The sequence below is a fragment of the Lates calcarifer genome, linkage group LG3 (assembly GCF_001640805.2).
Source record: "Lates calcarifer isolate ASB-BC8 linkage group LG3, TLL_Latcal_v3, whole genome shotgun sequence".
In the NCBI taxonomy this organism is placed as follows: Eukaryota; Metazoa; Chordata; class Actinopteri; family Centropomidae; genus Lates; species Lates calcarifer.
The window spans coordinates 9,961,257-9,977,511 of record NC_066835.1 but is presented as its reverse complement, the minus strand read 5'-3'; the positions used below and the strand labels follow the sequence as shown (position 1 = coordinate 9,977,511).

The 16,255-nt window shown below is 39.6% G+C and overlaps 1 protein-coding gene and 1 long non-coding RNA gene across 3 annotated transcripts in view; one reads left to right on the top strand and one right to left on the bottom strand.

Moving 5' to 3' along the window:
* Window positions 1-7,867, bottom strand: part of LOC108897805 (uncharacterized) — a 39,770-nt gene extending 31,903 nt beyond the window's left edge. Inside the window, exons 1-3 of the long non-coding RNA XR_001963353.2 lie at window positions 7,568-7,867; window positions 3,704-3,795; window positions 3,436-3,479 (exon numbers count right to left, since the gene is read on the bottom strand). This is a non-coding gene — a long non-coding RNA (uncharacterized LOC108897805). The remainder of the gene's footprint in view (window positions 1-3,435; window positions 3,480-3,703; window positions 3,796-7,567) is intronic.
* The window catches only part of gabbr2 (gamma-aminobutyric acid (GABA) B receptor, 2), a 174,899-nt gene extending 160,511 nt beyond the window's left edge, over window positions 1-14,388 (top strand). For both annotated transcript variants that reach the window (XM_018697593.1, XM_018697592.2), the window contains 5 exons: window positions 1,917-2,141; window positions 2,374-2,556; window positions 3,240-3,369; window positions 7,893-8,010; window positions 10,479-14,388. In XM_018697593.1, coding sequence (XP_018553109.1) covers window positions 1,917-2,141; window positions 2,374-2,556; window positions 3,240-3,369; window positions 7,893-8,010; window positions 10,479-10,644 — 822 coding nt within the window. In that variant the 3' untranslated portion in view covers window positions 10,645-14,388. The remainder of the gene's footprint in view (window positions 1-1,916; window positions 2,142-2,373; window positions 2,557-3,239; window positions 3,370-7,892; window positions 8,011-10,478) is intronic.
* Window positions 14,389-16,255: the final 1,867 nt, after the last annotated feature.

Sequence of the window (16,255 nt, the reverse complement as noted above, 5' to 3'; positions counted from 1 at the left end):
GTCAGCAACAGTGTCTTTATCGATAATACTACCAAGATGCCAAAGTCAGAAATTTTCAAATTGGTTTATCAAAGCCAAGGCTTGGTCACTGTAACAGGAATGGATCTATTGGGGATGGATCCAGTACGAACAGAAACGCAATAGACAGTAGTGTGTACAGAGTTGACAAAAATAACAGTAGCAAAATATGGAGAATAAGAATAACAATATAAAGTGGATATATGAACAATATGGATCTGTGAAAACTTAGAACTTCCCAGTGCCACTAAAACTGGAAGGACATGGACCATGTGATGTCCTCTCCACTGTGAAGACCCATACTACACATACACAAGAGACAGACTCAAGTATACCGCTCAAGAAATAGTCCTGGACATAACCATTATCACATTATGGTGATATAAGTTTAGCCCTCACTGTAACTCCTATAATGGATATAGAAATTAAAATGACATCATAGTTTTGACAGTCTCCTAACATTATTATCGAGTATTGTTTAACTTTTTGTCTTGATAGATCAGTAGTACTGATTTACTGTTGAATAAATAGTTGTGCTCACTGATTTCATTTGAATATTGTTCATTATTCTAAGCTCATCAGTAGAGTAGACTAGAGTTGATACTGCAGGCAGACACTGAATATTTACTTACATGTATATTATCATTGTTAATATTAATATTTCTAGAATTTAGTTCACAGGGCCACTTAAGGACAGATAGGGTGAGTGGGATAGAGGCCTGAGCCTATGAGCTGTATATTGGCATGTACCTGTCACAATGTGCGAGAGGCGCGGTTCTAATCGAGCCATAATATACCTTAGGAATTTTCCATTTCCTCACCATGTAGTGTGTTTTAAAACCTCTGTGAAGCAAGAGCCAACTGTAAATTATGCAAACCTTGCTACATTTATGGGTGAGGCAAAGGAGAAGGAGTGAGACACGGCAGTAAATCATCTTAAGCAGATTGAGAGAATGCAGAGGATGCTCAGTAAAAAAATACTACTGAAAAATGTCAGACAGTGAAATGGAAGTGGGGAGTGGGAAAATTGTAGGGTAACAAGTCAAAGGGCTTTGATGTAAAATAATAAGACAAGAACAAAGAAGTGGAGCGGTAGAAAAGTTTGTATGAAAGTGATTGACAGGACCCCACATCTGTATGAGGGATACAGAGGGGACAACACAGCAAAAAGAAGCATTAAAGCTTCTGTCATCCCTGCACATACACACTCATTCACACCACACAAACTCACTCATGGATACATGCACACACAGTTCACCGTTACCTCACATTCACGTACACGCGCTCACACACATACCTCAGGTGCACTAATCCTTGATGACTGCTCTTTTAATTCTGCTGCTCGTCATTCCACTAACTCTCATTTAGACTTAGACTAAGCAGGCAGGCCACCTTGCACAGCACACAGTGAATTATTCAGGAGGCTCTGCAGGCTGCTGCTGCAACTCTAATGTTCCACCAAACAATTAATTCACTCTCACTAAATAAACATTTTACAGGCATGAAACCTCAGGCTGCTTTAAACTGGTCTCTTTAGATTATTTTGCTCCCCTTTAAGACTTTATCACGTAATGAAGTCGATTTGTGTTTGATTTTTTAAAGTGTTTCTCAAAGCGAAGTGAAACCTGCACTCCATTAGTATTTATGAAGAACACTAAACAACAAAAAACATTAAGATTTAATAAGCCCTGTTTTATTTTGAGAAAATCCAACATCTAATCTAGCACAGCAAATTGAAAGACGGCTGCGTAGTCTTAAAATAGTGAGGTTGACTGATACTGTTGACTGACTGTGTGTGCGCTGACCCAGAGAAACGAGGCCAGACTCTCTGTAACCAAAGTCAAATACTGCTTTCAGTTGTCCTGAGATGTCTGTGTAATCTGTTCTCTCCCTGATAGTTGTTTGGCTGTTTCCTGGCATGGGAGACCAGGAATGTGAGCATCCCTGCCCTCAATGACAGCAAATACATCGGGATGAGCGTGTACAACGTGGGCATCATGTGCATCATTGGTGCCGCCGTGTCTTTTCTGACCAGAGACCAGCCCAATGTCCAGTTCTGCATTGTAGCGCTTGTGATCATCTTTTGCAGCACTATCACGCTCTGTCTGGTCTTCGTTCCCAAGGTCAGTATTTGTGTGAAAGACGAGACAGTGTGTGTGTGTGAGAGAATACAAGTGGATAACTCTGAATTGCCAAAAACTAGAGTGTTTAATTATTCACCACATTCACACACCACACTTTACTAAGCCCTGAATACTAAAAATTCAGCGTAAACAGATATGTGTAGCTTTTTTAGTCCATGTAATTTTATCCCACAAATACAGCTGTGACTAACACTCATAACCCCTCTTCCAGTTAATCACTATGAGAACCAACCCAGATGCAGCTACCCAGAACCGGAGGTTAAAGTTCACCCAGAACCAGAAGAAGGAGGACTCCAAGACCTCCACCTCGGTCACTAGCGTCAACCAGGCTAACACTTCTCGACTGGATGGGCTTCAAACTGATAACCACCGCCTCCGCATGAGGATAACAGAGGTCTGATCCACAGAGCATGCAGACATGCTTTACTTCTTTTTTAACATCAATCAGAATTTTACAGGCAGACAACAGTGCCCCAGGTAGCCAGGTTTTTAATCATTTAACTCCACTGAACTTGAAAAGTTAATAACACTGGCTCACCTGTGGTGAGTTCATTTACAAATAACAGTCATTCTATTAATTGCTAATGAAATGTTTGTTAGTTTTTAAAAGCAACTCTGATCACTTCACCAAGTCATTATTGGCTTTGTACCAAACTATAGATTCTTTCTTATTAGACTCTTTTTTCATTTCTAAAAATGTTCGCTTGACATTGAGTGACATTTGGAAAAAATCTCTTAGCAGGCTTCATCTTTCAGAGATGAATTACTGACATTATACCTGCCCTTGTTCATGACTGTGGCAAATAAGGAACATACTCCTCAGTGTAAAGAAGTAGTAGCAGCAGGTTGTTGTACATTGATCAGACTCAGCACTGGATAATATTTGTCTGAGAACCTTGTGGCCTACTTGAGCTTGGTTATCTGTGAAAAATGTATGCAAACTTGATATAATCAAAGACTGTTGCGTCGTCGGTTCATAATGTGCTTTCTCTGCTTTATCATCTATTTAGCTACTTTAGCTATAAGAAAAACTAAACAACATCAACTAATCATTTTTCTGTTTTTCTGTTTATAAAGTTGGACAAGGAGCTGGAGGAAGTGACCATGCAGCTGCAGGACACCCCAGAAAAAACTCCTTACATCAAACAGAACCATTACCCGGATGCAAACAACATCCTCAGCATACGCAATTTCACAGATGGCAAAGGTGAGAAACTGGTTGTATGCTTCCATTTGCAGTGTGATCCAGGGACCTAACACTAAAGTTTATTACCTGAAAAATGTTCCATCTCGCAGAAAAATAAGGAGGGTCTTTAGCTGACAAAATGTGAAAAAATATGTCAAAAAAGTGAACATTTCAGTCATATTGTCAGCGCAGATGTGGCCTCTTCAACTTTATTTGATTGTGTGGGCAATTTTTCTCTGAGATGGGACTGTTGATTTTGGCTTTGTTTGTTTGACCTACTCGGCAAATGCTGAAAATGCAATCTCACACACAGTGACCTGTCAGAAGGAACAATGTTGATGTACACATGACTTACTTGCTTTCCATTATGGTCAGTACAGCCCATGGTGAATCATTCCATCCTCAGTCAGTGCTGCTGCTGGTGGCTGAGAACTATATTGCAGCAGTCTGTAAAGACCAAGAGCAGTGATTCAGTCTGTTGTGTCACTTTAGGGAGAATAATATACATTACAATGGTTTGTATCACAGTTTCATGTTTATCATAACACCCTGAATTTGTTAATGGTAAGACATAGAAAGCTAATCCCTTCACACATTATCTAATAATAATTCCTCATAATATATAAAGTATGTTTGTATATTCAGTGGCTTCAGGAAAGGATTTTAAAGCTGAGTTCTGAGCAGCAGCTTGAAGGAATATTTTGCCATTTTTTCCAACTGCTAGAGCTCCTGTCAGCTGCAGGTGAAGAAGGGACACAGGAGCGCTCTGTCTGACAGCAAGTCTGTGACGTCTCTTAGAATGAGTCATGAGATTAACACCTGAATACTCCAGGGCTGCTTGTATAGTCACACTCTCTCACCTTTTATTATAAAGCCCAGAGTGTGTCCACACTTGATTTTGTACCTAATTATTCGATGTTTGGACTGTTGTTTGCTGACTGTTGAACAATGTACTTGAGAAAACAGTTGAGGGAAGAGTAAAGAGAAGGGAGGGAGCAGTTAAGGTGAACTGTCACTGGGGGAGACAAGCATATGGAATCACAAGGAGTAAACTATCAGGCGCTAAAATATAAAGATACATGTCATATCTGTCTATTTCCTGTGTCAGTTTACTCTCCCAACTCTTGCTCGATTTAATTGACACAGCTGTAACTTAAATATTATGAAAGCCGGGTTCCTCAAATTCAATCAGTGAGTCGTTACACCCCCAGCAGCATCGCTTTACATTAGGCACCATTTTAACAGATGTAGGGGTGATGGTGATGTACAGCAGCCAGATCCAGCCTGCCTGATGCACATGCCAGCACAAAGCTGCTCTCAGGGGTGTCTAATGGATCTGTCTGAGTTTGGGGAAGGTAAGAGAGAAAAACAGCTGCGCTCATTCTGCGGATTGGGAGCAGAGTATGTCGGAATTGTTTGAGAAGCTTCTCATCTGTGAAAGTTCATAGTTACGCAATGAACTGACAGCAGTTAATGAGTACATTCACAGAACGACGTGTCTAATGCTTCTTTGTGTTTTAGTTTGTTCTCTGCTTCCTTCAGTTCCTCCTCCTTCTCTGCTTCTCATCTTATGCAAGTGCGCACACATAAGCATACACCAGACACACACCCTCCTGTTTTAGTCCAAATATTGTCTGGCTTTAAAATGATATGAGGTGGGGGGTTGATATTATGTGATGGTACCCTTGCAAGGATAGATTTGAAATAAAAATATGTCTGTGTTGTTGCACTGTTGGTTGGAGCAGCTCAGTGTTGAGAAGTCAGTGCCAAGATGATTTTAATTAGTAAATAATGAGCTACCATCTGTGAGATTTTTGACCTTCCTATATTTATCCTTTAAAGAATCCTATCCAGAACACTGCATCAGACTTTGTTAGTCATGGGATTTGTCAGTGGTTTGAAAGATTTTACAAGACATCTTAACTAGCTGCTATGGCCCAGTGCACTGTTGGATTTTGTTTACCATGGGAAAACCTATAGACATTAGACTATATTTCCATTCATCAAAAAATCCTGACATAGAAAAGAAAAATAGCAGCATATTACCTGAGAACAATTAGCCAGCCTAATTTAAGTAGACACATTCTCACATTTTCCATTTGTCTCTCTAAAGTGCTGGCAGTGGCTGGCAGCTGATATCAGGCTGTCTTTACAGAACTAAAATTCACATTGTGTGGGCTCATAGAAATAAAGCTATTTTAGGCCGAATCTTTGTGCTCTCTCGGTTATGTTGTCAAGAGAGAACAGAGACAAATATAACCAAAGACTTCTCAGCATAAATATGCATTTATAGAGTGATTTTTATAGAAAGAAAAACACAATGTGACCAACAATCTTTATCTGTCATCTACAAATTTATATCAGATTATTAAATACAGGAATTTACAAACCTGTTTAAACAGTTTGGATACACGAACATTAAATGCATGCTTTTTTCCGGGTCAGCAGCAGGAGTTAGTGGCAAAAGAGATTGTTGTCATTTTAATTTGGGGAAAAAATCTGTAATAATAAAGTATTTTTATATCAATGTTGCTCATAACAGGTACATTTTTTTAAAATTCTGGTAGAAAAATTGTGCTTCTGTATTTGGCTTAAAGAACAAGAACAAGTATAGAAAGTTGCTAAAGTCCTCTTTACATGTCACTTATTTGTTTGCATATGCATATATGATGAGCCCAGTCTACTCATCCGTGGCTGGTCTTATATTGAGCCGCAGACTGACTTACCCATTACTTTAAAAAAAATCATACAGAGAGAAGTATATCAGTCTCTAGGTTGTTGAAATGTCCTTAATAACAAGCTATTGAAGAGAGAATCAGAGAAAGAGACTTCTAGGAAACTGAATTCAGACAAAGAGAGACAGCACATTAGGTGGTACTTACGAACATCAATCTGACACACATTATGGAAATAAAATCACAGGTCATTAAGCCTCCTTTAAAGATCACCAGCATATAAACTTTTCCCAGCCTCAATCTGCTTATGCTTGACAGTCATCATCATCATCGTCGGCTCCTAACTGTAGTCATCAGTATTCATAAGAGAGCTGGTCTAAATGTATTGGGGGCCGTGAATGAGTGGCTGTTATAAGAGTAGAACGCCGTGTCAACAGCGATTACGCTCACTCACAAAGGATGAGAAGCAACACTCCACCTCTCTCTCTCTCTCTCTTCATGAATTTGCACAAGGACATGGTGATGCTGGAGATGATAGTTAAGGTGTGGTCTTCTGACAGCTGAGGCCTGATTTTAGACTGAGAAGCTAGAGTCATTGATTCACAGTAACCTGAGCATTCTGTATGCCTGTGAGCTACATTTAATGTTAAATCTTTTATACTTACAGTATGTGTACGTATGTTATTATTACTGTACAGATAAACTGCTTTTGAAAGTAATATTGTAGAGCACCCAAACAGTTATGGTCAACCCCAATTACTGGTGAATTAACAGCTGCTTAGGGTTTTTTTCTGTTAAGGGTCAGAAAGTTGTGAAACTGAAGACTATGGCTTCTAAGTGCTTCTTTTGTCTGACCAGCTGTCTAAAAACCAAAGATATTCAGCTGACAGAGGTAAAAGCAGGGGAGAACAGAAAATATAAACAATGTTATATTCAAGCTAATATTTAGAATTTTTCCTGGATAAATTAATTAAATGATGATAATTAGAATTTTTGACAATTATTTTTCTGATAATAAACTAATTGATTAATCATCTCAGCTCTACTTACTTTAGTAAAATATCTATATATATATAATATTTTTGTACAGTTTTTCAGTCTGCACTTTCAATGAATTAATTTTAATTTTCAAACTTTAAAGTATTATCTTACAGTAAAAGTCCTAATTAACTGTATTCTTCTTAAGGTGTCATTAAGTCTGGGACTGTGGGCAGTAGTGATATTTTAACACCTGATACCTTCTTTGTGGCATATATTCTGTGTCTGAATCCATAATGAAGTATATAAATATCTGTGTCTGTGCTTTTAACAGAGCTTGGAGAGCTACAAGGTTAGGCTTTTTTCAAAATGAAAAGAGGACTAGTCTGCTCTGAAATACTTGAGCATGCTCAGATGTCCAATCAGAGCATGGAGCGCTGTGATCACAGAATCAGGTCAGAAAGTGCTGGGAAATCTGGGACAACTGGAGAGAAAATTCTGTAAGGAAAAAAAGGATCATTCCACTATTTTCCAGGTGCAGTTTAGGAAAAGTGATGTTTGTTTACCGCAGTTGTTATCATGTCTCAACCTCATCAACAGCGGCATCCCCCTATAACATCAAGAGAATGCAGAAATCATGTTAGTTTTTTACATGTCATGCACCCTGGATTAATTGATTATTGCTTTTTGCATGGCATCAGGACCATAATAACATAATAATCAAACGTCTTTCATGCTGATCCCCCTCCTCCTCTTAAGTCATTTTCAAATGTGTTTGAAAATGACTTAAAGCTGTGTCTCAGGTGCTGGGCATGTGCGGCTTATAACAGCTGAGCAGTCAAGTATGACACAGCCTGTATCTTATGATGCCTACATGTGTTTTCAACACAGATGGAGAGAAGTCGATACTCAAGAACCACCTGGAGCAGAAGCCTCAAGCACAGTGGGGCTCCATGGATCCTTCCAGGATAAACAGAGGTCCCCTGGAGGATATCAACTCACCCGAACAGTGAGATCTCCCATTTTTTTCAGCACCTCTACCCTGATGTCCCTCCTCCGCTTCCCTCTGTCTTGTCAGCTTTCTCATCAGACTACACGTCACACGTATATCAACCACCAGCCGCTCTTAGGCGGTTGCTCTGGCAACAGAGCCCTGCAAAAGCATGGACCAGCCCTGTACTTTTCTCTCCCACGCACATCAACATACATATAACCACGTAGAGTGTATATGTATTCTCCCACCATGCTAGACTTACTTCAGAATGTAGGCTTACAGTCAAACACTCACAGACAAACACATGTGCATGTACAGCGTACGCATGGTCACGTGCAACTGAAGATGGTCTTGGACTCTCACAATACTCATGCAACGAACACAAATGTGTATTCACTTATTATTCATTCATATTATTATTCGACTTCGGGGGGGGGCGACACTTCACACATCATTGAGAGCTCTCCTTCCCACACTCATTTAACCAGAACCAGGAGAAGAATGAACAATGTAGTGGGACAGATAAATAGAGAAGGGAGAGACGTCAGACAAGGAGGGTAAAAAAAATTGAGTAGAGGGTAGTTACAGAGAGAAGATGGATTAAGAAAGGAGGATGTTTAGATAGGACAGAGAGACAGATAAGGAGAAGAAGAGAAAGAAAGAGATAGAGACTCACGGAGGCTTATGTAACCAGTGATTTACAGCTCACATTGGAAGCAGCTCTGAAAATAGACAGGGAGGAGAACAGAAGTAAAGGAACACTCAGAGCTATTCCCATGCCGCATGAATGTTTGATCACATGGAGGGAAGAGAGATGAAGAGGCAGTGAGAAAGAATGAGACAAATATAAAGAAGTTAGAAAGAGGTATGAAGAGAAGAAAGGTAGAGGAGGACAACTGCTAACACTTTGTGACATGACGAATGCAAAGTCACACACCAGGTGCACGTAACTGTCAAGTGGTAGCATCAGCGTCATACATGAAACACCAAAAACACACCCAAAAAAAAAAAAATCCTTCATGAGCAAGCAACATTGTGTTTCCATCAGAAATGGGACAGGTCAGGATAACTGACTAAGCCTGAAGACTATTAATATTTCAAAGTTCACCTAATTAAGACATTTTTCTAGGTCTATCGCTGACTGAGCTTGAATTTCATTCCTCTTAATTTTCTACATAACTCGCATTTGGTTATGTAATTTCCCTGCAAACGGCTGGCACTGGCACTGGCTCTGGCGAGGTAGGGTGCGAACTGTCACACCAGGCGGAAGCATGAAATGTTCTTTTTGTCAGATGATCCCAGAATCTGGGAGGCACGGTGGATTAAGTACTTAGTAAGGAGAAGTGAAGAACGGAAAGAGGGTGCTAAAGAATACAGGGAAAACAATTAGAAGAATTGCTGAGGGCTTGCATGTACTATGCTCTGCCTGTCTGTTCTCAGTCATCCTTTATGCTTGTCTGTCCATTTTTATTGCTGTAGCTGGGTGTGATTTGAGCAACACCAAATAAAAACTGTGAGAATTGTTAATTGTAATCTTAACAGTGAACTGGGCAGGTCTACTACATGTGCCACTTCCGGGCTATGGTAGAATCCTAAAAGACCATTTCCGCTTAGTCTTGACTACTTTATATACTGTAAATTTGATCACTGTGTAGTATATGCAAGGTCTAGAAATAAACCCAGAAAAATGTCATAACACAAAGAATTACATTCATATTGGATGATTTTGCAGCAATTTACATGCAATGTCAACATTGTGGTGGGATCTGTTGGGTCTCTCTCTGTAAATACCATATTTTAAAGAGTATGGTCTAGACCTGCTCTACGTGAAAAGTGCCTTGAGATGACTTTTGTTGTGATTCAGCGCTATATAAATAAAATTCAATTGAATTGAAAATTTAGTGCTGATGCAGAAAGTAAAGTGCCCTTTAGGTAGCTAGGTACCAAGTAAGGATGTTTAGGTCAGGGTGGTGATTAGGATTGTAGGGCTTCCAACTTCTACACCAAGGACAGCAACACTGTTTGTGTCAGACCGTCACAGACCAAGTTATGACCAATTAATGTTGACTTTTTCTTTTAAGTAACTACAGTCTTAACCTTACTCTACAGACTTAACCATTATTTATTTTCTAAAAGCATGTTCTTTCTCTAGCCTTAACAATGTGAACAACTGAAAGAAGGTTAAATGCATGACAAATACACTTCCTATAAGTGCATAATGACAGCATCTTATAAACTTGAGTCATGTCACTTGAAAAACAAAACAGAACATGAGTGAATGTAAATTGCCAAATCATCCAATATCAACATTTTGACATCAAGGTTGGTAAAATCATATTCTGGAAAATGGCTGAAAACCACAGTTTTCAGAGAAATGTGGAGTAAATATAAAAAGACAGAATTTCAAAATCAGTAAATATACTGTTACTTAGTTACTTTGCATGACTGCCTTTTACATTGAATCTTACCTTCTCTGTCTGCAGCATACAACGTCGACTGTCCTTGCAGCTTCCCATCCTGCACCATGCCTACTTACCTTCCATAGGAGGGGTGGATGCCAGCTGCACCAGCCCCAGCGGCAGCCCTGGTTCCAGCCCACGGCACAGACACATGCCCCCCTCCTACCGGGTAATGGTCTCTGGCCTGTGAGCTTCATTCACTCCCCCACCTGGCTCTTTGCAGAGGAGACATGTATGGTTATTTTTTTCTACAACAAATAGACTGATATCATCAGCGTATATGCGTATTTTGTCTCGGAACAAGGAGGACAGGGGGAAAAGAGAGGGAGGGGGTGGGGGGCCGAGTTTCACTCTTTGTACCTCTTCACCCCAGCCTCTCTTGAGAACTGAAACCCTCAGTCAGGAAGGGGTGGGAGGAGACAGAGTGGGCACTGGATGACCCTATCAAACTCCCACAATTCACAGCAATGTCCCCTTGTTCATCTGCTCCCCTTGCCCAGGCATATACACATATGCACAGTCAAACACAAACACACACAAATACACACACATGCACAAACACACTGACACCCCAATAGCAGAGCAGCGGTGGACCAGCCCTGACCTGACGTGTAGCCTTATCTGCTTAAGAGGGGATTGTCTGTTTCTGTTCCTTATCTGTTCTATGTACGTGCTCACAGCTACATGTGAGCTTGTCATCTAACTTGAGTATTTCACTGCTTCAGTGACTGGATACCAGCGTGGAGATGTGGAATTTACAAAACCCAACAAAGAAAATCATCCAATTTACACCCCGTTCCACTTCCCAATCTCGTGGAGACATGTAAATATCATCATTTCTGACTTTGATGTACTGTAAGCTTTGTATATGCTGTGAATGGACAATTAAAGGGGTTCTAAGTGTGGAGTTTGTAACAGAGGCAGGTAGTCATGTCAAATTCAAATGAGAGGCTTATAAAACATGGCATCCTACAAAGAATTAGACATATGTATGAAAGAGAAATGGATTAGTTTGTGTAACTGTTGATAAATTAGCAGCAAAGTAAGATACATCAAAGCCTGTGAGTCAAAGAACATGAAAAGACACCAGGGGGCCATTCCTCCTTGAAGTACGACACACATGGCTCTTTTTTCCACTTTGCTAAATTTGCACCACTGGTTTTTCGTCAGAGATTTCACATCAGACTTTGCATAGGCCTTCCATATTTTACAACTTGCTTAATATGTCCTCAGAAAGCATGTTAAACAGAATATTGATGCTATGCCTTTCAACAGGTCTCCAAGGCTGCATATGTTAGAACATAGAGCTAAAAGACACCACAAGAGTGTTCCACAGTTGTCTTTTATGTGTGTTATATGCCAAGAAATGCACACATTCAGATGTACACTTAAAACGCAAGACAGCACCTTATGAATTCAGGTGCTTTCCAGACAAGGCATTAGTGACAGGACCTGGTCATATTGATCCCCACAGAGTGGTCTCTACAGACTGTTAAGATGTCCATCTGATCCAGCCCTCACAGCTAACCAGCACAGTTAAGGGCGATGAGGTTCATGTCAATGACAAAAGGGCACGAGACTGCTCCAGGTGGAAAGAAAATGACTTCTTCAGAAGAAATAAAACTCAAGAAGTGATGGTGGAAAGGATGTAGGTCTACCAGTTCCACAGTTAGTTTGGATTAAATGGTTGACCTGAATTTCCATGAGTGATAGTAAAGACAACGAACACACAAGAGTGTCGTGTAATAAGCCCCAACCGGCTGTAGCTTTCAGTTCCAAGACGGTGATGACACCACTGCTGGTCACAGTGATAGAGCATAAAGCACAAACACAGGGCTTTCTTTCACAGATAATATTGAGTGTCACGAAAAATCACTTCACACTTAGCAACAGTGAACATACCTCAGTTGCTATGGAAATGTAATTCAGTGCCGTTGAACTCGGCCCAAGAAGGCTGCACTGAGCAAAACGGTCATCGACACAATGTTGTCATTTTTTTGTAAAACTGTCCTCATGCAGGAGAACAACAAACAGGGACTCCAAACAAAAAAAGGACTTTTTATCGAGTGTGAGAAAGTTTGTTCTCAGCATATGTTTCACCATTGGTGTCTTGGTTTTTAGTTTTTAAGGCGTTTGTTGAGCGCTGTGCCTGTTGTCTTATATTGTAGCCTGCAGGACCCACAGTACATAATAGGGTGATAATGGCGCTGACCCAGCAAACAACATCATTGGACACACATCTGTAAATTGTACGTGTCATAGATTTATTTTAATTCAATGCCTCAATGCATGGGACAGTGTGGGAAAACTTGGTGAAAGCTCCACTTCAGCTGGGGTGGATTTCTTCCCCAAGCTTGTGTCTGATCAAAACACTGTCAATCAGTCCTCAGTTGAAAGGCCACTGGAGGATACAGAGTTGGAGTGGGGGACAAGCTAGCAGAGATCCATCTGCTATCGGACATATCAGGGTGACTCCCTGTGAGAGCCCCCCCCCCCTTCCAGCCCCTGCTGACAGCAGCAACGGGAGCAAGGAAATCCCGAGCACAGACCTCCAAGGAGTCACGGCTTGTCCCGCACCTTTGCCAACCAGAGAATCACCGTCACTTGACAAGTGAGTGAGAGACATTGTCAGAGGGTTGGTTCTTCCTTCAAGAGAAGAAAAACCAACCACACATTTTATATATTACATTATATGTGATTGTGTACAATTTGCTGATACCCTGATGATGGTGTCCATGTATGGAATATTTGGTATTTGGCTTTCTCAAGATGGCATGAAATAAAATGTATAATTCACAGAGTTACCTCTGTTTTTGCAACTGTTGTGACAAATCCACTCTGTTTCATCCTCTCACCTACAATTGGTTTTACGTATATTTCCTTACGATACCAAGATTTGAGTTCTTTTAACCTGTTGATCAGCTCACACATGTCGATGCCAAGATTCTCAGTGGACAAACTCAACATCATCATATTGACTATGCTACTGGTTTAGCAGTTATTCACTGAGGGCAATAAAGTAAAGGTAGTAGCAAACGATCAATCTTTATAACCCACTCCTGGCATTTACCAAATTACCAAATTGCTTTTTTTAGTCCATCCAAAATGCCAAATGCAGATCATCAGGTATTGTAGTTTTTTCAAATGTGCCCTGATATATATATATTTTTTTTTTTTTTTGTCATTTATTATTGTTTATTTCAATCTTTTTTCAACATGGATGAAAAATTGTTCAAATGCAATTGTGGTAGGTCAAGGGCTCATAATTTCCTGTAATAAATAATATCATGCTGATGGTTTGTATTTGCCACAGGTCTTTTTACCTTTTTAGTTTAGCAGATCAAAGTGACATATACGTATATAATTATATCTTTGTATGTGTCATCATCAGGGTTTCTGGAGAACACGAAAACATACATGTCCAAAAATATAACAATATGACGTATATATTAAGTGGAAAAACACACAGGTCCATACTGTTACTGTTTTGTCAGTTAGATATGTGATATCACATGGCGTTAAGTTCAATTAAGAGTTTAAAATGGTAAACAATACCTATGTTAAATGCAACATGTTCAAGAGGGGCAATAACTTGTTTTCTTATTACAGAAAGAATAGAGAACTATATATATGTATATGTAAAGATCTTTACGTACATTCTCATTTTTACATAGGAAATATTTCACATGAACGCCACAAGAATACTTGGAAGTCATTTTTTTAATTTACAGTATCTGTAACTATGTTATGTACAGATGAGGTATAGATATGAAAAAGTTGTATAAAATAAGTATCACACTTGGAACACCTGAACATTTTTGGAGCCATTAGTTGTTATGGGGGGATTTGAATAACATTCTTCTTTTATTGTCTGAATGTTATGGACAGCCTTTACTTTTCACATCATCGTTAAATAAAGTGAGACTGAAAATAACGCAATGTTTGTTTCATCTGCACACAAGTCTTTGATGTAGTAGAATCATATCTGTGGTTCTCTGAAGTATGTTTGCATTTATAATGCTGATAAAGGCAGTAAATCAATCAGTCCACAAATCTACGCTTTTAAAGTTGCTTAAGGTGATATCAGCAAAATGTCGCTCTGTAGTAGTATCTGGTGGCAACCCTTGGAAATTACACCAAAAATAAATGTAATGTCCTCCAGAATCTCCCTATGAAGTTTGCTAACTTCTACTTTAAAGAGAGACAGAAATCTATCCTGTGTTATAAAATGATACTCTGCTGTTAAGTACAATCTCTGTAAGGTAAAGTTAGCATGTCTCACATTTATGACAAATTCCTTTCAAAACAGGGAAATATCATCTGCCATTTGTAAAACATTAGGCCCTAGCAAGTGGGCATTTCCTATATTCAACATTAGCCTCAGTGGCTAATGTAAAGTTTGGGTTGTTTACTTATATACAAGGCCAACTCTGTATGCGTTTTCCCTTTTTGTTTTGATTTTCATTTCATACAGAAAGCAAAACAAGTGCATAGCCATAGTCAGTAATTATTGGGAGTTTTGATTGCTCACAAAAAAGGGGCGGCTGCTTGAGTTAACAGAAAACTGACATTTATCAGCAACACTGGGAGCTCCTGCAGACAAACAATTTAAACAGCAAACAGCCTAAATTTGTTTTCTTTTAATTTTGAATGAAATATTTGCAATAAGTCCCTTTCACAGAAAACATTTTGACTTGTCATAGAAGTAAAAGCACAGGTGTTACTAAAGGCTCAGTAAGACCCAGTAAGTCATGACCGTGTGAACAATATCAGGACCCTGAAACTGAACCAGCTAAATGGAATACAGCCATAATTAATCACGTTATCTAGACTCGTGCTTTTCCATCATAAGTTTAGTTATTCATGTGGCAATGTTCCAAATGTTGGTTAGAAATAGTGTTTGTTAGTATGAATGTCAACCCTGCTGTTATGAATACATTCACAGTTAAAGAAACAACTCCACTGTTTACTTACTTGATACAGCAACAACTTACTTTCATGTGTACTGTGGTTTGCTAGGTCCTTGAGGTAAGACCAAAACACAAAACAAACACACACACTTACACACGTGCTTTTTAGTGACCTTACAGAGCTCTGTACACTGTCAAAAATGTTGTAGCTGAGTGAAAATCTCATTGATCTCTCAAACTCCCAAAGGCAGATAACTAAAAATGGAGGGATGTGCACTGTGTGATACAGCAGCAAGTCAACATCAAGACTCTTAATTGGCATACCAAAAAGCACACAGAGTGAGCGAGCTGCCTGCTGCCCTCACACAGAGAGGCGCTGCGAAGGAAGAATAAATTTCTAATGAAAAGCCTTGTATGTTGAGGTCAATAAATAATTGAACTGTTAGGAGAAACCCAGTGCCAAACAGGATGGAGGGGATGGGTGTGTGTCTGAATGTGTTCTTGACAGTGTCACTGTGTGTTTGCATCTGCGTTTGTGTGTCATTTGTATATGAACCATGTGTGTGTGTGTGTGTGTGTGTGTGTGTGTGTGAGAGAGAGCACACGTGTCCCATTATCAGAGGTTTTCTTTATCCTCACTTTCAAATATTTAGCATGTGGATGGTAGACACAGACTCAAACTGTGTCCCTCATGGAGAAGCAGTGGAACAGCTGGCTGGGACTCTGGCAGACCAAATCCTCTACTGTCATCTGACTGTAAGTAACAGACACTGTACATGTTTTTGAATTTACTTTGGCTAGGACACTCAACCAGACACAAAATATCAAGAGAGCTCCTTTACTGTATGTTGCCAAACAAAAATAACCATGAAGTGTTCAAAGCTGTCTAAT